The following is a 27,013-nucleotide window of genomic DNA, read 5'->3' as shown; positions in this document are numbered from 1 at the left end:
GACCGACATCCAGCTTTCCTATTATTTTTAACGTTAGAATGGGCAAAAAGAGAGACCTAATGGAGTTTGAGCGTGGTATGATCGTCGGTGCCAGGCGCGCCGGATCCAGTATATCACAAACGGCAGCACTCCTGGGCTTTTCACGCACGACAGTGTCTGTGGTTTACCGAGAATGGCGCGACAAACAAAAAACATCCAGTCAGCGACAGTCCAGTGGGCGTAAACAGCTCGTTGATAAGAGAGGTCGAAGGAGATTGGAAAGAATAGTGCAAGCTAACAGACGGGCCACAATTAGACAAATAACGGCGCAGTACAACAGTGGTGTGCAGAACTGCATCTCGGAATGCACAACTCGTCGATCCTTGTCACGGATGGGCTATTGCAGCAAACGGCGGGCAAATGAGGAGTGGAAAAACACAGCCTGTGTAGATAAGGTAAAGGAGGCAATGGAATACACTTTGCGTTCCATTGACCAGATTGGCGCACATTCAAGAAATCTGTCTAACAAAGTGGATATTCGTCAAATCAGTCATTATTTCTGTATTGTAACAGGACCACAATGTGGTTACTTAAGTCCGATTTTGATATGTCTGTTTTCGCTGCTTAACATTTAGAAGTTGTCCCTTTTCAGGCTTACAATTTAGAAGTGACTGCTAAATGCTAACTCCCGTTGATATAAGCTGGTTAGCATAGTTACCATACAGAAATCGGTGGTAGTCAGTCGTTTTTAACTAATGAAGTTGATTGGTGACGATGACATGAATGTGTTGGGGTTGACACCATATAAGCATTATACTCCGATTTTTTTACCTCAACATAGTGTGAAATACACTACAAAAGTTCGATTGACCTCTTTACCGCATCTATTGTTGCGAGCGATCAGCGAATGTTTGGTTCCAGCCATATTATTCCTCGTAACTACCGAAAGAGATCAAAATACTTATTGAAACTGGCCAACAAGCTCCACGTTCAGTGTTGATATATTGTGTTTATAATTTGACATTCCTAATGTATAGGCTATAGAGAATTTACTAATAACATGTTGCTCGCAGACACGTGAAATAGCCAGCCTTAATGACACGTTACAAGACCGAGCAAAAGGCGTTCGGTACTCGCGGTTCGACCCTCTCTGGCTTTAATGCAAACATTTAATAAAAGCATTCTGCAATGAAAGTGAAATTTAAGGGATCTTTTTACGAAATTAATGCATGTAAACAGTCATCCCTCTTCGGAGAGTTTATAGAGAACTCTGCATACTGTATCTCAGGAATCGCCATGTTGTCATTCTGCAGTCTTTGATGCTCGCCCTTACAAAACAAGATTGCAGTTTTGTAACTAAAGACAACTGTTATTTTGGAGGCGGTATATACTGCACTCTGACTGCAATCTTTTTTTGTAAGGGCTGGAGAAAGGAACTTCCTCCATCTTTGTACTGCGGTCAACCTATCCTGAAACGAAAATTATTGGTCAAGCCATCAAATCAAATGTAATTTGTCACATGCGCCAAAAACAACAGGTGTGTAGACCTTACCTTGAAATGCTGACTTATAAGCCCTTAACCAACAACGAAGAGTAAGACAATGCTAAATAAACTAAAGTAAAAATAGTAACACAATAAATAACAACGAGACTATATACAGGGGGTACTGGTAGTAGGGGTAAAGTGACTATGCATAGATAATAAACAGCAGCGTAAAAAATAAAAAAGGGGGGGTCAATGCAAATAGTCCCGGTAGCTATTTGATGAACTGTTCAGAGGTCTTATGGCTTCTGGGCAGAAGGTGTTAAGGAGCCTTTTGGACCTAGACTTGGTGCTCCTGTAACACTTGCCGTGCGGTAGCAGAGAGGACAGTCTATGACTTGGGTGGCTGGAGTCTTTCACAATTTTTAGGGCCTTCCTCTGACACCGCCTGGTATAGAGGTCCTGGATGGCAGGAAGCTTGGCCCCAGTGATGTACTGGGCCGTACGCACTACCCTCAGTAGCGCCTTGCGGTCTGGTGCTGAGCAGTTGCCATACCAGGCGGTGATGTAACCAGTCAGGATGCTCTCAATGGTGCAGCTGTAGAACTTATTGAGGATCTGAGGACCCGTGCCAAATCTTTTCAGTCTCCTGAGGGGGAATAGGTGTTGTCGTGCCTTCTTCACGACTGTCTTGGTGTGTTTGGACCATGATAGTTTGTTGGTGATGTGGACACCAAGAAACTTGAAGCTCTCGACCCGCTCCACTACAGCCCAGTCGACGGGATGGGGCGTGAGCCTGGCCCTCCTTTTCCTGTAGTCCACGATCAGCTCCTTTGGCTTGCTGACGCTGAGGAAGAGGTTGTTGTCCTGACACCACTGCCAGGTCTCTGGAACTTCTCCCCATAGGCTGTCTCGGCCGCTGTCAGTGATCAGGCCTACCACCTGTGTCGTTGGCAAACTTAATGATGGTGTTGAGTCGGGGTGGCCACGCAGTCGTGGCTGAACAGGAAATACAGGAGAGGACTACACGCACTCTTAGGCCCCCTGTACATAAGCAGCGCAGCAGATGTATGTTGCCCACTACTACCTGGGGGCGTCTTGCCAGGAATTCCAGGATCCAGTTGCAGAGGTAGTTGTTTAGTCCCAGGGTCCTTAGCTTAGTGATGAGCTTTGAGGGCACTATGGTGTTGAACGCTGAGCTGTAGTCAATGAACCGCATTCTCATGGAGGTGTTCTTTTTGGCCAGGTGGGAAAGGGCTGTGTGGAGTGTTTTGCTAAGAGTATTAGTATATTATTGATCGATTGACTATGACTTTTTAAATCACACAGCAGTGCTATTTGAAGAGTTAGCTCCAGGTAAATGTTGCAATTCTTTAGCCATTCCTGAACCTGCTTGTTTCTCTTCGCATCCGCTCTCATCTCCTTCTCAAAACCCATTGGATGAGAAGGTCAGAGGTCCTTCCCCTCCCACCTTCTTATCCAATGGAGATTGAGAAGGAGAGAGGACGCAAGGAATCAAGGCAATGCAATATAGATTCTCACCTCGTTTCCTCCATTCCTCACCTCCCTCTCAAAGCACATTGGGGGAGAGAAGGTTCCTCCCCTCAGGCTACAATGCACTTTCAAGGAGAGGCAAGAAGTGGAGGAAACAAGGACAGAGGAAGCAAGAATTGAACTGCTAGTTTTCAGATACACACAAGCGTTTACTGATCACAATGATTTAATTGGTTATTATCATCATTAATGATTTTGTCGACAGAACCCATTGTATTATCTTATCAACTATTAAAACATATAGAAATGCTGTTTATCTTTTTCATTCTTCAGGAGTGATGTCATACATTGGCCCCTTTTATTTATAGAAGAAAGACCCATATACCAATTGTGTATATACAAAACATTAGGAACACCTGTTCTTTCCATGACAGACTGACCAGGTAAATCCAGGTGAAAGTTATGATCCCTTATTGATGTCACTTGTTAAATCCACTACAATAAGTGTAGATGAAGGTGAGGATACTGGTTAAAGAAGGACTTTTGAGCCTTGAGACAGTTGAGACATGTATTGTCTGTGTGCCATTGAGGGTGAATGGGCAAGACAAAAATGTAAGTGCCTTTGAATGGGGTATGGTAGTAGGTGCCAGGCGTACCGGTTTGTGTCAAGAACTGTAACGCTGCTGGGTTTTCCACGCTCAACAGTTTCCCGTGTGTATCAAGAATGGTCCACCACCCAAAGGGCAACCAGCCAACTGTGGGAAGCATTGGAGTCAACATGGGCCAACATCCCTGTGGCGCTTTCAACACCTTGTAGAGTACATGCCCTGACAAATTGAGGCTGTTCTGAGGACAAAAGGGGAGGGTGCAACTCAATATTAGGAAGGTGTTCCTAATGTTTTTAATTTTTTATTGAATATTTAAAACATACAATATACTTGCAGTAAAGCCGCTCAACAACTACATCACATTAGTCATCTAACAGACTCCCATCCAGAGCGACACACAGAAGCAACCAGGGTCAACGCCCTGCTCAAGGGCACGTCGACAGATCTCCCACAAGGTCAAAAACGGGGACCCGAACCATAGACATTCAAATATTATATATTATCATATTTGACAATAGGTTATCATTTTTTTTTATATCGAATCATGGCTTTGTTAATCAGAATACGATTTTAATCAGATCTTTTTCTAAAGTGCTTAGATGTTTCTTTGCTGCAAGACTGTATTTCTCACCCATTTCATGACATCCAAATGCAATCCAGTTTATTTATTCTAAATTGTATTTATTTAACTAGGCAAGTCAGTTAAGAACAAATTCTTATTTACAATGACTGCCTACCCTGGCTAAACCCTCCCCTAACGGGACGACACTGGGCCAATTGTGCGCCGCGCTATGGGACTCCCGATCATGGCCAGATGTGATACAGCCCGGGACCGAACCAGGGTCTGTAGTGACGCCTCTAGCACTGAGATGCAGTGCCTTAGACCGCTGCGCCACTCGGGAGTTATGTGGAATCTTTATCACTAAATAGGGTTTAACCGAACTACCGCCTGGGAGGCATTTGCATCCGCATATGATGCGTGCTGCTACCAAACCAAAACAAAAGTGTGAATAAAGTCAATACAATTTGCCTCACTTTTTGAATTGAAGTTACTGGGTATAAACATATCACATCAAACAATTCACTGGCGACACCAAATGTTTAGAAGAGGTTCAGAGATCAGAGCATTTCTTCCTGTCAAGCCTATTCTGCATGATACCATAATGTGCGTGCGCATATGCAAATTCTACAGCCAGGATAGCTTGACCGAGGATTTTTGTTTGCAGGATAGCTTGACCGCAGTATCCTTGTTTTAATAATTTCCGTTCTGAATATTTCCTTAAATGTTGTTTACGAAACACTGATATAATGTAACAAACTGCCTATCGGCCATCGCTCGCTTGATATTTAGCAATCCAATAAAATTCAAAGGTAAAATTCTGTATTTTTTTTCTGCAATATTCATAATCCTTCCTGTTGCTGTAGGTAGATAATGGCGGTGTCATTTTCGCAGCTCTCTAACTGTACCAGCGCTTAAAGGGCAATGGCTAGCCTGTAAAAAGTAGCCATAATAAAAGCATTGCATTTATTATAAGTGACTGCATCAGCTGGCTTAAGTGAAGGTAGAACTAGACAGGCGGCTTCTTTCTCCGTTGCAGCTGTCTTGGGGAACAACCGCGGTGCCTCGACATAAAACATTATGCAACCAAATACTTTTGATGGCTCAATAGCCATATCAATATTTGACTTTGTCAGTGTGCAAGTCATGATCTTTGACGTTACATTTCTTGAACCTTTTTATCAAGCTTTTGATTGGGTAACGACGTCCCTGACTATTAAACGTGAACTCTGCTCTTTCAATTATTAAATGTAACATTTTGTAGCTAGGAACTGCAGTTGCAAGTATTCACACAAACGTCAGGAAAAACATCAATGGAATAACAACCACTCCTATCATTGAGGTCCATATTTTTTCATCATGAAGTTTACATTCAATTATTTATTTTTTTATTCCATGAAGTTATTCTTGCCAACATGTGACCATTCTAAACAGGTTTTCCACAACACTTTTGTATATAACTAGGTGGCAGGAAGAAGCGGTTGTGGTCCATGCTATCCGGATCCTCAGGAAGTTGACATTTTAAAGGGTTAAGGTATGTTAAGGCTGGCAGGATGTCCTACAAACCTAGATAGCACTAACTGCTATTGTTGGTCTAATAACCAAAAGGTTAAATAGGACAAAACCTCACAGACAAGGTGAAACATCTGGGGTGTGCCCTGAGCAAGGTGAATTTAACTTTAATTGCTCCAGGCTCGCTGTAGATGATGCAGCAGACCCTGTCGACTTCCACCTCTGAGGTGTCAGCACATGTGTAAAATAGAGAAATATAAGCACTAACATGTTATTACATACCGTGACTTAAATGTAAAAAGTCCACACACTTACTCACCAAGGGTTTTTCTTTATTTGCAAAATATTTTCATACTGTAGAATAATATTGAAGACATCAAACTATGAAATAAAATATACATAGAAACTTGTAGTAACTAAACAAGTGTTAAACAAACTGTAAAAATATTATATTTATATTTGAGATTCTTCAAAGTAGTCACCTCTTTATTTTAACGACAGCTTTGCATACTCTGGTATCTTCTCCACCAGCTCACTGGAATGTCAAACAGTCTTGGAAGGAGTTTCCCACATATGCTGAGCACCTTGTTGGCTTAGTTTTTCTCCACTCTGTGGTCCAACCCCATCCCAAACCATCTCAATTGGCTGAAAGCCGGGTGACTATGGAGGCCAGGCTTTGATGCAGCACTCCATCACTCCTTGGTCTAACAGCCTTTACACAGCCTGGGACGTGGTGTTTTGGCCTGGCTTTGTCCTGTTGAAAAACAAATCATAATGTCCAACTAAGCTTAAAACCAGATTGGCAAGGATTACCGCAGAATGCTGTGGTAGCCATGCTGGTTAAGTGTGCCTGAATTCCCAACAAATCAGTGTCACCAGCAGCCACTGATCACACCCTCCTCCTTCATGCTTCACGGACAACCACACATGCTGTGAGATTCATCCGCTCACTTCCACTCTGCGTTTCACAAAGACAGTGGTTGGAATCCAAAATCTCAAATTTAAATCTACTGACCAAAGGACAGATTTGCACTGTCTAATGTCCATTGCTCACTTTTGGTTAAGCAGATCTTTCTTCTATTGGTGCCTTAGTAGTGGTTTCCAGCAATACGACCATGAAGGCCTGTCGCTTAGCCTCCTCTGAACAGTTGATGTTGATGTGTCTATTACTTGGAATTGGGAATAATTTATTTTGGGCTGCAATTTCAGAGGTTGGCACCTCCATTGAATCATCTGCAGCAGAGGTAACTTTGGCCTTCCTTTCCTTTATTCATGAGAGCCAGTTTCATAACACTTTGATGGTTTTTGCGACTACACTTGGAAGGAAACGCTCAAAGTTCTTAATTGATTTCAAACCTTCATGACTAGAGTGTAATTGATGACTGTTTTTTCTCTTGCTTATTTGAGCTGTTCTTGCCATAATATTCCATAAATTTTATTTCTTAACAAGGTACACCTGTTAATTGAAATGCATTCAGGTGACTACCTCGGTATGAAGTTGGTCGAGAGAATGCCACGAGTGTGTAAAGTCATCAAGGCAGCAGGCTACTTTGAAGAATCCTCAACCATAATATATTTTGATTTGTTTAACACTTGTTTTACATATTACATGATTCATATGTGTTATTTCATAGTTTTGATGTCTTCACTATTATTCTACAATGTAGAAAATAGTAAAAATTAAAGAAAACCCTTGAATGAGTAGGTGGGTTCCACGACTGGTACTGTAATGCATAAGCAATAAAGTTTGTAATATGTGACTTTCAATTCAGTGTTTGTAGTTCAGCTGTAAACAATAACGGCTTACATTTCAAAAAAATATTCTGTTGTCTTTAAATTCCATGGATTACAATTGTATACATTCAGTCATCTTTTTAATTCTTATAGATACGAAAATTGTCCTGAACAACTGCAGACTCAAATGAAGGAAAATCGGTTGCTCTACAGAAGAATTTGTCAATCTGAAATTTCAGTTTGATAAACGTTATTAATCTCAGTTTCCAACCTCCCAAAACTTGGGAAACTCAAAAATAAAGTTTTGATATATATACACACTACCTGCTTAAAAGTTTGGGGTTCACTTAGAATGTCCTTGCTTTTGAAAGAAAAAGCAAAAAAATGCTAACCATTTTAAAAGAACATCAAATTGATCAGAAATACAGTAATACATTGTTAATGTTGTAATATTATTGTAGCTGGAAACGGCTGATTTTTAAAAATGGAATATCTACATAGGCGTACAGAGGCCCATTATCAGAAACCATCAGTCCTGTGTTCCAATGGCACGTTGTTTGCTAATCCAAGTTTCTTTTTAAAAGGATAATTGATCATAAGAAAACCTTTTTGCAATTATGTTAGCACAGCTGAAAACTGTTGTGCTGATTTAAAGAAGCAATAAAACTGGCCTTCTGAGACTAGCTGGAGTATCTGAGCATCAGCAATTGTGGGTCTGATTACAGAATCAAAATGGCCAGAAACAAATAACTTTCTTCTGAAACTCGTCAGTCTATTCTTGTTCGGAGAAATGAAGGCTATTCCATGCGAGAAATTGCCAAGAAACTGAAGATCTCGTGACAACGCTGTGTACTACCCCTCACAGAACAGCCAAACCAGTTCCCCTAACCAGAATAGAAAGAGGAGTGGGAGGCCCTGTAACAACTGAGCAAGAGGACAAATACATTAGTGTCTAGTTTGAGAAACAGACGCCTACAGGTCCTTAACTGGCAGCTTCATTAAATAGTACCAGAACGTCAACGGCCACAGGTGAAGAGGCGACTCTGGGATGCTGACCTTCCAGGCAGAGTTGCAAAAAGAAAGCCATATCTCAGGATCAAGCACAAAAGAAAATATTGGGATGGGCAAAAGAACACAGACACTGGACAGAGGAAGATTGGAAAAAAAACTTATGGACAGACAAATCAAGTTTGAGGAGTTCGATCACAAAGAAGAACATTTGTGAGACCTAGACCAAATGAAAAGATGCTAGAGGAGTGCTTGATGCCATCTTTGTCACATGGTGGAGGCAATGTGATGGTCTGGGGGTGCTTTGGTGGTGGTAAAGTGGGAGATTTGTATAGGGTAAAAGGATCTGAAGGAAGGCTAACTCCATTCCTTTGCAACACCGTGCCATACCCTCTGTGGACGGCGCTTGATTGGAGCCAATTTCTCCTACAACAGGATAATGACTCAAAGCACAGCTTTAAACTGCAAGAACTATTTAGGAAGAAGCAGCTGGTATTCTGTCTATAATGGAGTGGCCAGCACAGTCACCGGATCTCAACCCTATTGAGCTGTGGTGGGAGCAGCTTGACCGTATGGTACGTAAGAAGTGCCCATCAAGCCAATCCAACTTGTGGGAGGTGCTTCAGGAAGCATGAGGTAATCTGAAGAAATTTCACCCCAACAAATTGACAACTAGAATGCTAAAGGTCTGCAAGGCTATAATTGCTGCAAATTGAGGATTCTTTGATGAAAGCAAAGTTTGAAGGACAATTATTATTTCTATTAAAAATAATTATTTATATTAAAAATAATTATTTCTATGACTACATTTCCTATGCATTTTGCTATATTTCCTATTCAAACTAATTTGATGTATGTTTTCATGGAAAAAAATGACATTTCTAAGTGACCCCAAACTTTTGAACAGGTGTATGTGTATAATATAATTTTGTTGTTTTGGCTCTGTACTCCAGCACCTTTTGGTTTTGAAATGATACAATGACTGAGGTTAAACTGTCAGCTTTAATTTTAGGGTATTTTCATCCATATCGGGTGAACCGTTTAGAAATTACAGTACTTTTGTACAGTCGGCCCATTTTAGGGGACAAGTTCACTAATACAGTGCCTTCAGAAAGTATTCACACCCCTTGACTTTTTTCACATTTTGTTGTGTTACAGCCTGACTTTAAAATGGATTAAATGTAATGTAATCAATCACTGCCCTGCACACAGTACCCCATAATGTCAAAGCGGGATTATGTTTTAGAAATGTTTACAAATTAATGAAAAGCTGAAATGTCTTGAGTCAAGTATTCAATGCCTTTGTTATGGCAAGCATAAATAAGTTCAGGAGTAAAAATGTGCTTAACAAGTCACAAATTGCATTGACTCACTGTGCAATAAGTGTTTTACGTGATTTTTTAAAAAAATGAATACCTAATCTCTGTACCCCTCACATATCTGTAAGGTCCCTTAGTCGATCAGTACATTTCTAATACAGATTCAACCACAAAGACCAGGGATATTTTCCAATGCCTTGCAAAGAAGGGCACCTATTGGTAGATGGGTAAAACAATTATTAAAAGCAGACATTGAATATCCCTTTGAGCATGGTGAAGTTATTTATTACACTTTGGATGGTGTATCAATACACCCAGTCACTACAAAGATACAGGCATCCTTCCTAACTCAGTTAACGGAGAGGAAGGAAAACGCTCAGGGATTTCACAATGAGGCCAATGGTGACTTTAAAACAGAGTTTAATGGCTGTAATAGGAGAAAAGTGAGGATTGTAGTTACTCCACAATACTAACCTAATTGACAGAGCAAAAAAGAAGACTGTACAGAATAAAAAATATTCCAAAACATGCATCCTGTTTGCAACAAGGCACTAAAGTAATACTGCAAAAAATGTGGCAGCAATTAAACTTTTGTCCTGAATACAAAGTGTTATATTTGAGGCAAATCCAGTACAACACATTACTGAGTACCACTCTACATTTTCACGCACAGTGGTGGCTGCATCAAGCAATGGGTATGCTTGCACTTGTTATGACTGGGAGCTTTAGATAAAGAAACTGAATGGTGCTAAGCACAGGTAAAATCCTAGCGAGAAAACCTGCTGTCTGCTTTCCACCAGACACTGGGAGGAATCTTACCTTTAGCAGGACAACTTAAAACATGGGAGGCCAAATCTACACTGGAGTTGCTTACCAAGAAGACAGTGAATGTTCCTGGAGTGGCCGAGTTACAGTTTTGACTTAAATCTACTTTAAAATCTATGGCAAGACTCTGAAATGGATGTCTAGCAAATGATCAACAACCAATTTGACAGAGCTTCTGAAGAATTAATAAAAATAATAATGGGCAAATGTTAGACAATCCAGGTGTGTAAAGTTTTTAGACTTACTTCCAGAATGATCTACAGTTGTATCATGTTGTAAAATGTGCTTCTACAAAGTATTGACTCAGGGGTGTGAAAACTTACGTAAATGAGAGATTACTGGATTTCATTTTCAATAAATTAGCAAAAATGTCTAAACCTGTTTTCACTTTGTCATTATGGGGTATTGTGTGTAGATGGGTGAGGGGGAGGAGGGGGATAAGCTTTTTAATCAATTTTTTTTTATTCAGGCTGGAACACAACAAAATGTGGAATAAGTCCAGGAGTATACATACAGTGCAGTCGGAAAGTATTCAGACCCCTTGACTTTTTCCACATTTTGTTACGTTACGGCCTTATTCTAAAATTGATTAAATTGTTTTTTTCCCCTCGTCAATCTACACACAATACCCCATAATGACAAAGCAAAAACAGGTTAAGACATTTTAACAAATGTATTACAAATAAAAACTGATGACATTTACATAAGTATTCAGACCCTTCACTCAGTACTTTGTTGAAGCACCTTTAGGAGCGATTACAGCCTCGAGTCTTCTTGGGTATAACGCTACAAGCTTGGCACACCTGTATTTGGGGAGTTTCTCCCATTCTTCTCTGCAGATCCTCTCAAGCTCTGTCAGGTTGAATGGGAAGCGTCAGGCTGCACAGCTATTTTCAGGTCTCTCCAGAGATGTTTGATCGGTTCAAGTCCAGGCTCTGGGCCACTCAAGGACATTCAGAGACTTGTCCCTAAGCCATTCCTGGAGTTGTCTTGGCTGGGGGCTTAGGGTCGCTTGTCCTGTGGGAAGGTGAACCTTTGCCCAGTCTGAGGTCCTGAGCGCTCTGGAGCAGGTTTACCAAGGCTCTCTGTACTTTGCTCTGTTCATCTTTCCCTTGAACCTGGATTGTCCCCCAGTCCCTGCCACTGAAAAAACATCCCAACAGCATGCTGCTGCTACCGCCATGTTTCACCATAGGAATGGTGCCAGGTTTCCTCCAGACGTACGCTGCATTCAGGCCAAGGAGTTCAATCTGGCTCACTGTGACCAGAGAGTCTTTAGTGCCTTTGGCAAACTCCAAGCGGGCTGTCATGTGCCTTTTACTGAGGAGTGGCTTCCGCCCGGGCCACTTACCATAAAGGCCTGATTGGTGGAGTGCTGCAGAGATGGTTGTCCTTCTGGAAGGTTCTTCCATCTCCACAGAGGAACTCTGGAGCTCTGTCAGAGTGACCATCAGGTTCTTTGTCACCTCCACAAGAGATGTGTTTTTAGGCTATGGAATGCGAAAGTGAATTTATCATTTCCAAATGGTTTAGGCCCAAAGCTGCTTTACATCTATTGACAGCAAGGGTTACATTAAATAGGCGCAATATTTTTTACTGATGCATTTGCCAATATTCAATTAATACGCACAAAAGCATTCACTGTGAAAGTAGATACATGTAGGCCCTTCATATATAGGCTATGCGCAGCACTTCATTCAATTTATCGAATCAGTTATTGTGTTCTTGCTCAAACCGTTCGCATCACCTGTCAAACTCAGACATTTCTCTCAAAACACAGGGATGTCGATTCGTACGGGACTAGTATTATCAGAGGACCTTGGAGTTCCCCAAAAAACGAGGGTTACTCTGGCCGGACTCACACTCTGTCATGTACAACATTGACATGGCAGATTCGACGTGACTAAAATTACAGATGTGGTGTTTTGTGCTTGTTTACATAATTACATTACCTGACCACCCCCAGCAAAACTAATCCCGTCCGACATGGTTTTAGGCAGGGGCTGCGGCATTGTTCTCAATCCCAATATGCTGGTTAATTTTGCTATTATGCACATAGCAACATAGGGAAAGGAGACAATTCTACGGGCACTGAAGGTTGCTGATCCAAGGATAAAGTACTCATATCAAACGCTATGAGAGCGATTTGTTATAATATTAGGATGTATTAGTGTTGCACCATTTATTTTTATATGAATATAAACATATATACAATTTCAGTATCACATGTCTTGGAGTGATGGACTGTTATACCCCTGCGGCTCTGCAATGGATTAGTCCACTGAGACAAGCTGAACCAGACAGTTGTCTTGTGCAACAGAAAAAAGACCAAATAACCCATCGACCAAATAATCACCGTCGACTAAATGGGTCAGCCTCAGATGCTACCATGATTACAGATAATCCTGAATGAGCTGTGAATAATAATTAGTGAGATTGTAGACGAGATATATCATATCCCCCAAAAAATGTTAACCAAGTCAAAGTAATTGTAATGGTGAGAGGTTAGCATGTCTTTGGGGTTATGATATTTCAGCATCTAACTTTTCTCACTCATCATTCACGTACTGATTCAGGATTATCTGTAATCATGGTAGCATCCATATTAATGTAGAAGTGTTTAGAAATGTATTCTGTTCAATTTACAATAGAAGTGACTCAAAATGACACTACATTATTTACCATCCATTTCTATTGGGTACAAAATAATCTGAAACACAACAAAAAAAAACAGCAAATGCATCCAACAAATTTGTAGGGGTCACAACCCTGATGTAGTCATTATGTTATGAATATGGACTAAATACTAAACTTTTTACTACTTTAATACACAAGCACATTTGTCCCACACTTTTGGTTCCTTCAAATGGGAGGACTGTGTACAGTATATGAAATTTCAAAAACGTTTACTTGATATGGATGAAAATACTCTCAAATTAAAATGGACAGTCTGCACTTTAACCGTAGTCATTGTATCATTTCAAATCCAAAGTACTGGAGTACAGAGCCAAAACAACAATAAAAACTAACTGGCTAAACACTTTGTTGCAGTTGGAACTCAGTGACAACAGAATCTCTGGTGGCCTTGATGTGCTAGCAGAGAAACTCCCCAACCTCACACATCTAAATCTAAGTGGGAACAAACTGAAGGACATCAGCACATTGGAACCTTTGGTAGGTACACCAAACTCCTGGTAGAGCACAATACAGTACAACACCATCTCATTGTCTCAGCTGGCGCCTCAAATTACACTCATTCCCCATATAGAGTTTTGACCGAGACCTATTTGGCAGTGTGATGTTTGTTTGTTTCCCTATGGCTCTGGTCAAAAGTAGTGTAAATAGCCTACGAGGAAAAGGTGTTCTGTATAAACTCTAATGAGAGATTTATTCAGGCAGTGTTGGCTGACCCCCTAATTACCCTACACCATTTGGTCCCACAGAAAACGCTGGACAGCCTGGAAGTGTCTGGACCTGTTCAACTGTGAGGTGACCAACCTGAACGACTACAGGGAGAGTGTGTTCGCTGCCTCAACTCACCTACCTGGATCGGTACGACGTGAAGGACCGGGAGCGCCTGACGGATGGGTGGACGATGAAGACGATGAGGGCTGGCAGCCATTTTTGTTTTTTTCCCAATGTTTTGAGGCAATATAAGAAAATGAAAATGCAGTTGTGGGATTTGAGTTGAGAATGGGGTCTTCTGTAGCTCAGTAGGTAGAGTATGGAGCTTGCAACGGCATAATAGTGGGTTCGATTCCCGGGACCACCCATATGCAAAATGTATGCACACAAGACTGCAAGAGCATCCCAAACATGCTCAATGGGTGACGTCTGAGTATGCAGGCCATGGAAGAACTGGGACATTTTCAGCTTCCAGGAGTTGTGTACAGATCAAGGGGCCGTGCATTACCATGCTGAAAGACGAGGTGATGGCAGCAGATGAATGACAACAATGGGCCTCAGGATCTCGTCACTATCTCTGTGCATTCAAATTGCCATCGATAAATGCAATTGTGCTCGTTGTCCGGAGCTTATGCCTGCCCATACCATCATGGGGGCACTAAAAATACCACAACGTTGACATCAGCAATCCGCTCGCCCACACAACGCCATACATGCTGTATGCCATCTGCCCGGTACAGTTGAAACCGGGATTCATCCGTGAAGAGCACATTTCTCCAGGGTGCCAGTGGCCATCGACGGTGAGAATTTGCCCACTGAAGGCGATTACGACGCCGAACTGCAGTCAGGTCTAAACCCTGGTGAGGACGACGACCAGTTTCTGACAGTTTGTGCAGAAATTATTCGTTTGCGCAAACCCACAGTTTCATCAGCTGTCCGGGTGGCTGGTCTCAGACCATCCCGCAGGTGAAGAAGCCGGATGTGGCGGTCCTGGGCTAGCCGTGGATACACGTGGTCTGCGGTTGTGAGGCCAGTTGGACGTACTGCCAAATTCTCTAAAATGACATTGGAGGCAGCTTATAGTAGAGAAATGAACATTAAATTCTCTGGCAACAGCTCTGGTGGATATTCCTGCAGTCAGCATGCAAATTGCACGCTCCTTCAACTTGTGGCATTGTGTTGTGACAAAACTGCACATTTTAGTGGCCTTTTTTTTGTCCCCAGGACAAGGTGCACCTGTGTAATGATCATGCTATTTAATAAGCTTCTTGATTTGCCACACCTGTCAGGTGGATGGGATATCTTAACAAAGGGGAAATGCTCACTAACAGGGATATTTCTGCTCATGAAACATGGACCAACACTTTACATGTTGCATTTATATTTTTGTTCAGTATATAGTAGAATCCATGTTAGTACATCGTGGATATTGTCATTCAAGGGAATTCTATTGTGTATTTGTAGGATTTTTCGGCATGGATGTGATTTACTTCTTTGTTTTTTAGGAGGAACGAAGGATGAGGACGGAGAGGAGGGAAGACTTTGACGAGGAGGATGGCTGAGGCTCAGCGGAGATGAAGAGGTGCAAAGCCCTTTTTTGGTTTGTTTCCAGACAACAGTTTAAAAGATGCAATGGTGGGATAAGGGAATAAAGCTCTGGATTCTGACCTGCTCTGTCCCATCTCCCCAGGAGGTGACCTTGGTATTTGATGATGACGACAACGACGTACGGTATGTCATTCTCATACTTTTTGCCACAAGCTCATGTCCAAAGCTCATGTTAAAGTTTCACTTTTGGATGCTTTACTTAAGTACAGTATCATATAGTCAAATAACCCTTTCCCATTTCTCCCAGAAGTTGAGGCTGTCCAAGGAGAGACGAGAAAGCAAGAGCCTGATGACAAAAATTATGAGCAAAAAATTAGAGCTAACGTTAATAACTCCTTCCTCTCCACCCTGACACCCACCCACACCCTGCCTACTCAAAGTCTCTCCCCCAGCTTTGAGCCCCTGTGTGGGGAAAGATTACCGGACTGGTGGTTCAAGTGGAGCTGCCTGCACCCCATGGAACCGAGAGCCGTTCTCAAGCAGCACACTACTCCGCATTCCACAATTTCACTGTCAACTCCCCCTTTATGTATACCTTTGAGGACATTGGGACTGGTATCTAGTTTTGGGTCAGTACTTTTAATATTTTGTTGGATTAATTATGAATTTTTGTTTTGTTTATTTCTTCCCCTTCTATTTTTTCCCCCCAGTAAAATTATTGCTATAGCAACTGTATGCCACCTGCCTACATGTACAAATCAAGGTTGTAGCTACATTTTAACTTTTTCTATGACAAACTACTTTGTAAATAAAATGCTAACATTTTGCACTCTCTTGCTCTCCTCCAGCCATGCTTCGCCACATCTAAAGTTGATAATTGAATGAATCTGATGATCTGAGTAAAATGGGTTGGGCTCTGTGGGAAAAGTCTAGAACTCCATCTATCACACAATATGCACCAAATTGATATTTCAAAGTCACTCTACGAGATGACATGTTGTGGCTTATTTTATTATTTTGAATGGGAGGAAAGGAAAGAAGGGTAAGAACACATGAAATCAGTTTATTCGCTACATGCTTTGTAAACAGGTGTAGACTGAATGTTACTATTTATCTCTTTTCAATGTCACGCAGAGAAATTGGAAGTAAATAATAAATACAGCAATGAATAAATCTATAACTTGGCTATATACAAGGGGGTACCAGTACATAATCTATGTGCAGGGGTACAAGGTAGATATAAACACACACCAAGGAATAAAGTGACAGTAAACCGTATCTGCAGTCATGTGATGAGTCGTTAGTGCAAAAAGCAGTCAATGCAGATAGTCTTGGTAGCTATTTGCTACTGAAATAAAATATAAAACACAACATGTAAAGTGTTAGTCCCATGTTTCATGAGCTGAAATAAAAGATCCCAGACATTTTCCATATGCACAAAAAGCTTATTTCTCTCAAATTGTGCACAAATTTGTTCACATCCCTGTTACTGAGCATTTCTCCTCTGCCAAGATAATCCATTCACCTGACAGGTGTAGCATACTAAGAAGGTGATTAAACAGCATCATTACACAGGTGCACCTTTGTGCTGTGGACAAAAAAAGGCCACTCTAAAGTGCAGTTTGTCACAACACAATGCCACAGATGTCTCAAGTTTTGAGGTAGCGGTAATGCCCTGGGCGGCGCGACTGCAGTAATGTCCACCAGAGCTGTTGCCAGAGAATGTAATGTTCATTGCTCAACTATACCGCAGCCAACGCCGCTTTAGAGAATTTGGCAGGTACATCCAACTGCCTCACAACCGCAGGTAATTTCACGCGTAAATCACGCCAGCCCAGGATCTCCACATCCGGCTTCTTCACTCATGGATCAACAGACCAGCCACCCGGACAGCTGATGAAAGAGGAGTATTTATGTCTGCACAGCTCGGGGGAAAACTCATTCTGATTGGCTGGACCTGGCTCCCAAGTGGGTGGGCCTATGCCCTCCCAGGCCCACGCCTCTACCCAGTCATCTGAAATCCATTGATTATGGCCTAATTCATTTATATTTGAAATTGTTGCGTTTATATTTTTGTTCAGTATAACTTCATAAAATAAATAGTGGCTATCACATGGTATAAAATAATAATTTCACCAAGCACCATCTTTACAGGAGAAATAAAACAATCCATGTTTTAGAAAAATAACAATATATAACATTGCATTTATTTACTGTTAAATATTCATATGGAATCTCAGATTCAACTGTGAAACACTATTGGAGAGCTGATTCCAAAATCAATCCATAGAACTAAGAACCATTAGAACCACATAGAACCTGAACCAAAAGCATTCAGCTGGCTAGTTCTGTTCCAACAGCCACCGATCTGACCTGGAGCACCCTGCAGCGAAGCCCTGTCCGGGAACTGGCAGGTGATGTCTGCTTTGTCCAAGGTGAAGAAGAAGAGTCTGTCCTGCAGCGGCTCCTCCGATACACTGACCTGGGGTCAGCAGATAGGACCCTTCTGATGGCGTCGCAGCTTCTCCTTTGGATTCAGCAGGGAACAGAATCTGGTCACACACACCCTAGGAGCAGGACTGGGTCAACTCCTGTTCCTGGAGAGTCACTGCCCTGTAGGCTTTTGCCCAACCCTCATCTAGCACACCTGATTCTAATAATTAGCAGGTTGATAAGATGAACTTCAGGTTAGTAACATACAGGAGGGTAGCCTATGAACAGGGTTGGGCAGTCCCAAGCCCAGGAACCTTGTGAGCGACCCAGGTTCTAGAGAACGGGTACATTTACAGAGGAAGAAACCAGTGAACGCACAATATATAGATCTTTTTAACAATAGGCCAAATGGATGACTAGAAAACATTACTTTTTTTTTTTATATCATTGACTTTACTCTAATAAGATAGTTTAGGCTTGAGATGCAATGATATCTATACAAACTCGCTGCAAAAACAATTGGCGCCACAATGGAGCTCTCTGGTGTATGAATGCACAACCCAGTCCTTTTTAAAAGCAATAATAAAGCTCTCATGTCAACTCAGCTCGGGGGAATTCCTAGGCTTACCTGCATTGATGGGGCAAGGAACCTTGATCCAGCCTCTCTCTGCATGGGTGTTCCTGGCTTAAGGTCTGAGCTGAAGCCTGGGGATCTTTCCTACAGAGCTCCACATGGTGAGGTGGTCATCTCTGGCTGATGTAGGTCTTGGAGCTCCCCAGCACAGTGGTGATGTTCTTTGCCTGGTTTGAGCAGAAGAGCTGTAGGCATCACTTAAATGGAGGATGTGAACTTTGGGATTTGGCCTTTTTAGGTGGAATATTCTGGGATCTGTGCTATGACTATTCCCTCTCTCAAACCCCAAAAGTCCAACTGGGGACTCTATCAGCAAAGGTGAAAGAAGCTATTGAGGTCTGAATGCAACCTCCACACTGGAGGTCCCCTTTTTGATGGGTACATTGGTGCCTTCAGGTTGGACGCCACAGCCGGCAAGTAGGGCCAATGTTCAGTCTACTGTGGGGGAGTCATAGTCAGAGGGATTGTGTCACAGATTATCTCACTCCAGTGTCAGATAAGGATATGAATAGATTAAATAGATCTGAATTCATACAATAACATCTGATAATGTTGTAAGATAGAGATTGTTTATGCTGCCTAACAAAAGTACACATTGGCAAATGTGCTCATAGGCTTCCATCCGTCGACCAATTTCTAGCCAGCCAATCCGTAATTTATTAACTGGCAACCAGACACAGTATGCCAGGCCTTATGCCACGCCTGGTCGAACTAGAATATCGGGAATGCTAACTGGTTGAACGGTATCGTGGTATAACTACAACCTATTAGCAAGTCAGACATTTTTCAGAGTTGCCGACTTGCATTTGAACGCCGCATTACGCTTTAATATTTTGCCGCTTGCTGCCATTACTGCAGGTGTTTAATTGGCTCACAGCCTCCTAGTCGGTTGCAATAATAGACAAGGTTTGATTGCAAAGTCGTCAATTATTTGTTCACTTGGCATCAGTGTTGTAGGAGGTCAACGCTTCCACAATGCTAGATACACGAAATGGTTTATTTTATAGACCTTGTAGCTATGTTTGTTGTTACTATAAATGCTAAAATGAGGGGCACTTTATTACAATGCACTTTTAAATCCCCAGCAATAATAATTTGTTTCTTACAGCATGTCGCACAATATTTTAGATAAATGGGTGAGAGCTCCTTTTAGACATTTTTCCCCTATTCAGTAGGTACTCAGATATTTAGCTTGCTTTTGAAGTACGCAAACAAAAAATGTTTCACTAGTTCTCATTAGTCATCCACATCTTGTACACTACAACTACCATTACCCCCCACCCTCACTTTAGCCAGTTGAAGAAAGCCAGCCATAACGTAACGTCGTTTTATATTACTAGCTTGCTAACAGTCGACTGAAGTCATTGAGGGGCCATTGCCAGATACGTCGCAGATCATCTTCTACTTGCCTTACATCCCATTAAAATGTTACATTGTTCGGTTTGATATTCATAAACTAATTTATTTTCAAGAGTTAAAGCTGATTGTTATATACACTACCGGGTCAGTTTATGGTGATTTATATAAACCCTGGATAGCTGATGCTATTTATTGGCCATTGAGAGGCTTTGATACCCACCGTCGGGCCATATTAACACGTGCTATAGGAGGAGCAGTCCTCCATAGGAATGAATGGGATTCTGCAGTATTTCAATTTTATGTTTCAAGGACAAAATTCTATGTACAGTTAAGTATTTGTTTTGTTGTAGTGGGGACAGTAAAATTAGTACTCAAAAAAACAAAAAAAACTTTAAGGAAAATGTTTTAATATTTGTCCATGTTTATGTTTAGCTCACATAATATATACTTTAGGTATGCATTAAGTTGTCTGTAATAGAATACGTGTCAAAAACAAATGTACACATTAATAAATGCATTTCTATAGCTTCCAAAGTACTGTTTTACAATTGAGGAGGAGTGCCAAGATGGCTGCTCGGTGGCTTGGGCAGTATCCTGTTAGTCATCCAGGGTTTATACACATCATTGTAAACCACCTCGTTCACGAAAATGGATCACGCCTACAAACAGTGAGTCACGTGGCCGTGGCTTGCTATATAAAGCAGGCAGACAGGCATCTAGTTATACTGTTCGATTGAACGTTAGAATGGGTAAAAAGAGTGACCTAAGGGACATTGAGCGTGGTGGCGATCGCCTTGCGCCAGACGCGCCGGATCCAGTGTTTCACAAACGGCAGCACTTCGCTTTTCTACGCACGAGAAAATCGTGTCACGAGAATGGCGCGGCAAACAAAAAACATCCAGTCAGCGACAGTCCAGTAGTGGGCGTAAACAGCCCGTTGATAAGAGAGGCCGAAGGAGATTGAAAAGAATAGTGCAAGCTGGGCAGATGGCCTAAGCAATTAGACAAATAACGGCGCAGTACAACAGTGGTGTGCAGAACAGCATCTCGGAACGCACAACTCGTCGATCCTTGTCACGGATGGGCTATTGCAGCAGACGCCGGGCAAATGAGGAGTGGAAAAACATCGCCTGTGTAGATACGGTAAAGGAATAAAGCGGAGTCACCGGAATGCAGACCGTTCCATTGACCAGTTTGTCTAATATTCAACAAATCTGACCTAACAAAGTGGATATTTGTCAAATCAGACATCTATGTATTGTAACAGGCCCACAATGTGGTTACTTAAGTCCGATTAATATGTTTGGCTGTTTTCGCTGCATAACGTTTAGAAGTTGCCCTTTTCAGGTTCAGAAGTGACTGGCAAATTAACTCCGTTCAGCTAAGCTCACCAATAGCACAGAAATGGCGGTAGTAAGTCAGTCGTTCTTAACTGTAAGAGTTGATTGGTTACGAAGACATGAACGTGTTGAGGTTGACGTCCATAGAAGCGTTATACTCAACATTGTGTGAAATAAACAATAGCCTAAATGTAAACTGTTGTTGCGAGCGGTCAACGAATGTTTGGTTCCAGTCACATTATTCCTCGCAACTACCACGAAAGAGATCAAAATACTTATTGAAACTGGCCAACAACCTCCACGTTCAGTGTTGATATTTTGTATGTTGTGTTTATAATTAGACATTTCTAATGTATAGGCTAGACAATGTACTAATAACATGTTGTTCGCCGGCTTGTGAAATAGCCGGCCTGGAATGACACGACACCGAGCAAAAAGGCGTTTGCGTGTGGGGGTTTTATAAACCCGTTCAATCTCTCTTGGCTTTTCATGCAAAATATTAATAAAAGTATTCTACATTAAATACACTTGATCTGATATTTTTACGTCATTACTGCATGTAAACAGTCATTCTTCTTCGGAGAGTTTTGAGAACTGTATCTCAGAATCGCCATGTTGTCAGCTTGCCGTCTTTGAAGCTCTAGAGAAAGGAACTCATCTTTGTTTTACTAATAACCAGTGTGGCAACTGCAGCCCGCACCCGGGGCGTATTTCTATGATATCATGGCGGTCCGCAAACAAACGTTGTAAGTGCATGCCGCCACCTACTGTGCTGGCATGTACGCTCAATCATGATTCTGTACTACCATGAAAATAAAATTCAAAACCAAATAACTTCACCCCCCAAAAAAAAAACACTCCCCAACCCCATTAAACTTTATTTATATAATGCTGAGACACTCCACCCTTAGGATTGTTCAGCATGTCAACTATTTCAACAGTAACACCTGTTACCCCCAATATCTCTTTTGCCTTCTCCACAATAACCTTCAACCTGGCATTTCTGCTTTCCACAACCCAAGTCGTATTGATAACCTTAATAATAAAAGCTATGAAGTCAACTTTATTCATTATCAAAGCAACCCAACACCACACATTCATGAGCACAAGATTTCTGAACAGGCCTCGAAACCATGCTAGGACCATCAAAAAACCCCAACCCCAACATTAGGTCCACTTACTACAGGTACATCCATGTAAGCTCAATCATCACACTAGTTCTACTAATCTGTTTTACGGCCTCTTACAAAGGATAGCATCATGACTGGTCCTATATCCTCTGAGCGCCTTCTCTAGCCTCTCTCTCTCTCTTGTAGCTGTTATCCACCAAGTGTTCTCCCCCCACAATTACAGCACTTAACCTTCCCATTGCTACCACAGTCACCGTAATCATAACTTCTCCACACTAGTACATCTTTCCTTTTACACTGAGCAGAGCTACATGTCCCATGCTTTGGCATTTAAAACGCTGCGGTGCATATGGGTCATTCTCTAACATTGAAACTAAGGAATCCTATCTGTACTTTTCCCGGCAAGACTTTCTAAAACCTCAGCATCACTGTTAAGCTTTCACTTCTTTGACCCTCTTTCCTACTGATCAACATTTTGGCTTCAATCACTCTGCCTCCCTTCACATTTTCTTTAATGTCATCTGTGGACATATATATTGGGACCCAAGTGATGACTCCCCTTAACCTAGCATAAGCACCAGGTACATGGCTTTTAATCTTCTTCCCATTATGTTTTTCCATTTGCAGAATCTTCCTTGATTGAAAATTAGCACCTACTCATTTCCAATTAATCAAGCAGTTTAACTTCACTTATCTCTTTCTACGGTTGCTAGTCGGATAGGGCAAAATGAGGCCCTGTCTCGTAAAACTCCACAACTTTCCACTCCGACATATTACTTTTGCTTCCTACCTTGACCCTCTTTTTACTTTCTACACTAGCCGCTCCACTGCTTTCAGTATCATGATCTCTCTTCTTCCTATGTCTTTCCACTACAGACCATTCAGATCCTTGAGCCTCATCCTCCCGCTCCATATCATCAGAGCGGTCACCCATACTGATCGCACTCCAGCACAGCTGTTGCTTCTCCATTTCGTCCACACTACTTGCCACCATTTCCCCTAATTTTTCTATCCTCTTCGGGGGCATCTTGCATGTGGGTATTCCTGCATCTAGCATTTATTTGCCTATTTCTGTTATGGAACGCCTACTCTGAAGTGTGCAATAACTGAATTTGCCCTTGCACTCCTAAACAACTACATTTTTAGAAACTTTGGAAAAGAGTGAAGTCTACAAAACGCAGTCCACTGTCTGTTACAGATTCTAGTTTTGGAAACAATACTGTATGGAGCTCAAATGTTTAACAGCCAAAATCCATCTTCTCCCACTGTCGTTACTGGGCCTTTCACCACCTTATTTGGTAGTGAGAAATTCCAAATCGGATACTCTGGCATTTATACATCCGGTGAAATATCTGGCTAATTGTTCTGCGCTACTGGTCTGTTCTAGCTATAGCAAAGAGGAAGAGAGGCCCAACTCGGCTGAAAATCTGTCTCCCTCCAACAGGTAGTGTTGTTTCGCCCACAAAGCAAGGAGTTTTTGTATGGAGGTCAATGAGCGTCGAATTTGGTCAACAACAAAAAAATATGTCTTATTTGCTACGTGAGGTTTATTTGATCTAATAAGTTTCATAATGCTTAAGCTAAGTGTACTGATATGTAGGTCACGTGACATCCTGGAAAATTTGAAAAAAAATAAAAAACATATCGGGGATGGCTATGCATATTCATAGCATAAGGCTAATAGCATAGTATCTCTCTCCATTGAATACAGGCTGTTGATGTCAACAACCCTCATCGAATTTTCAAAAAAGGATTACAAAAAAAGGATTACAATAATGAGATGTATCCAGCAAAGAAAGGACCGGCTAGACAGCCCGCCGTGCCGCTTTGTGGACAACGACTCCCATTGTTATGATGGAGAGACATGCATCTTGTCAGTATATCCATAATCTTTGGCTATAGCTAGCTAGTCTTCTGGTGGGGTTATCGGCTGTTAGCTACCAACTTTATGGTGCATTAGCTCCATCTACTGTACTGGAGCGCTCGTCTCCCGCCTATGTACTGGAGTCGTAGCTTAAAAATGGCCCAATAGAAGTATAAAGAGGGGTTCCTGCAGATGCAGGAATGCCTACATGCATTACATTTATATTTTAGTCATTTAGCAGACACTCTAATCCAGAGCGATTTGTGGCCAGTGAGTGCATACATTATTTTATATTTATTTTTCATACTGGCCTCCCGTGGGAATCAAACTCATTAACCCTGGGTTGCAACGCCATGCTCTACCAACTGAGCCACATCCCTGCCAGCCATTCCTCCCCTACCCTGGACGACGTGCTATGCGCCAATTGTGTGCCGCCCATGGGTCTCCCGGTCGCCAGCTACGACAGAGCCTGAATTCGAACCAGGATCTCTAGTGGCACAGCAAAATTGCGATGTGCAGTGCCTTAGACCACTCTCCCGAGGGCGAAGTGGTCTAAGGCACTAGGCAGTTAACATGGCAGGCAGGTCAGGCTTCTCTTTGCAGCTTTTCACCTGCACGGCAGCTCTTTAAAAGGGCAATGGCTAGCTCAGAAGCGCAGCTTGCTAACAAAAAGCATTGCATTTGTCATTAGTGACTGCATCAGCGGGCCAAGTGAAGGTAGAACTGTATTGTGCGGTTCTTCCTCGTGGCAGCGGTTTCAAAGAAACAACTGCGGTGCCTTGACATAAAACAATGCAACCAAATACTTTTATTGATGGCTCCACTCGACAGCCTTATCAATGTTTCACTTTGTTACTGTGCAAATCATGATCTTTGATGTTCAACGTTAACTTTATTCAACCTTTTTAATCAAGCTTTTGGTTGCGCAATGACTGTCCCTGACTATTAAACGTGAACTCTGCTCCTTAAATTATTAAATGTAACATTTTGTAGCTAGGAACTGAGAAGTTGAAGGATTCATACAGCAGTCAGGAGAAACTCCTATTAATGCGGTCCATATTTTGTGTATTGGACTTTTTTCATCCTTTAGTTTATATTCAAGCTTAGTTTTTTTAATGCAGCTAGTTACTGTTGCCAACATGTGACCATTCTAAAACAGGTTTTCCACACCACTTTTACATATATGCATAAAATAACGTTATAATGTGGGTGCATTACCCATGTGTTTAATGCATCTGTAAACAATGCATGCTTACGTTTTTCTTTGAATTACATGGATTTCAATTTTACAAATGGTCTTTTATCCTTATAGGTACGAGAACTTGTCCTGGACAACTGCAGATCAAATGAAGGGAAAATCAAAGGCCTCACAGCAGAATTCGTCAATCTGGAATTCCTCAGTTTGATAAACGTTGGCTTAATATCCGTCTCCAACCTTCCAAAACTTGGGAAACTCAAAAAGGTAACGTTTTGCTTATTATTATTTTACACAAGCTTATTACAGTAAAAGTGACATTTGTGTTTATTTGAAAATTTAAATTCTGGGCTGTGGGGTAGAAGGGAGCCATTGTTAGCTCCTAATGTCATCCCCATTCCTATATAGTCACTACTTTTGTGGGTCCTGGTCAAAAATAGTGCACTATGTTCCTGTAAGAATAGGGTTCCATTTTGGGACAGTCATTGTTTTCTGAAAGACTTACTTGTTTGGGCGTTTAGACAGAAGTGACTGATATTCTTCACATTATGTTGCAGTTGGAACTTCAGTGACAACAGAATCTCTGGTGGCCTTGACGTGCTAGCAGAGAAACTCCCCAACCTCACACATCTAAATCTAAGCGGGAACAAACTGAAGGACATCAGCACATTGGAACCTTTGGTAGGTAAATCAAACTCCCAGTAGAGCACAATACAGTGTGACACCATCTCATTGTCTCAGGCTATGCCTCAAATGACACTTCCCCATATAGAGTTTTGACCCATTTGGTCCCACAGAAAAAGCTGGACAGCCTGAAGTCTCTGGACCTGTTCAACTGTGAGGTGACCAACCTGAACGACTACAGGGAGAGTGTGTTCAAGCTGCTCCCTCAGCCTCACCCACCTGGACGGGCACGGGAGGACCGGGAGGCGACCTGACCCGGACGGAGAGGTGGACGATGACGAGGGTGGGCAGCCATTTAGTTTTCGTGTTGAGGAAATGGAAGCGCAGATGTGAGTTGAGAATGGGGGTCTTCTGTAGTTCAGTTGGTAGAGCATGGCGCTTGCAATGCCAGGATAGTTGGTTTGATTCCCGGGACCACCCATACGTAAAATGTATCGCATGACTAAGTCGCTTTGGATAAAAACATTATATATTACAATCCATATTAGTACATTGTGGGTGTTTTGTCAAGCAATTCTACTGTGTATTTGTAGGGTTTGTCGGCATGTATCTGTGTGATGACTGACAATGGAGGTGGGGTATTTGTTTTTTAGGAGAGGATGAGGACGGAGAGGAGGAAGACTTTGATGAGGATGATGGTGATGAAGAGGAGGGAGTAGTAGGAGAGGAGGATGATGAGATCAGCGGAGATAAGGCAGTAAAGCCCTTTTTGGTTTGTTTGTGACTCAATAGTTTAAAAGATCAACAGGGGGCATATGGTTTGAGAGCTCTGTGGATTCTGACCTGCTCTGTCCCTTCTCTCCAGGAGGAAGACCTTGGCATTGATGGTGAAGTTGACGAAGATGGTACGTCATTCATACTTTGTCACAAGCTCATGTTAAAAAGTTTCACGTTTGGATG

At 41.9% G+C, this 27,013-nt stretch overlaps 1 protein-coding gene and 1 pseudogene across 1 annotated transcript; both read left to right on the top strand.

The window, feature by feature from the left end:
- Nucleotides 1–6: 6 nt before the first annotated feature.
- Nucleotides 7–16,201, top strand: LOC121580941 (acidic leucine-rich nuclear phosphoprotein 32 family member B). The gene is given in 15 exon segments (XM_045225272.1): nt 7–462; nt 7,523–7,604; nt 7,606–7,620; nt 7,622–7,670; nt 13,573–13,695; nt 13,965–13,982; nt 13,984–14,045; nt 14,047–14,110; nt 14,113–14,131; nt 15,432–15,460; nt 15,462–15,485; nt 15,488–15,508; nt 15,617–15,652; nt 15,754–15,865; nt 15,868–16,201. Coding segments are annotated over 15 exon segments (1,143 nt in total). The 5' UTR covers nt 7–38; the 3' UTR covers nt 15,933–16,201.
- Nucleotides 16,202–20,630: 4,429 nt separating this feature from the next.
- On the top strand, nt 20,631–26,959 carry LOC123481022 (annotated as a pseudogene).
- The last annotated feature ends 54 nt before the right edge of the window (nt 26,960–27,013 follow it).

Source organism: Coregonus clupeaformis, chromosome 15 (genome assembly GCF_020615455.1).
Source record: "Coregonus clupeaformis isolate EN_2021a chromosome 15, ASM2061545v1, whole genome shotgun sequence".
NCBI lineage: Eukaryota > Metazoa > Chordata > Actinopteri > Salmoniformes > Salmonidae > Coregonus > Coregonus clupeaformis.
Note: the sequence above shows the minus strand (reverse complement) of the source record. Positions and strands in the feature narration are given on the sequence as shown.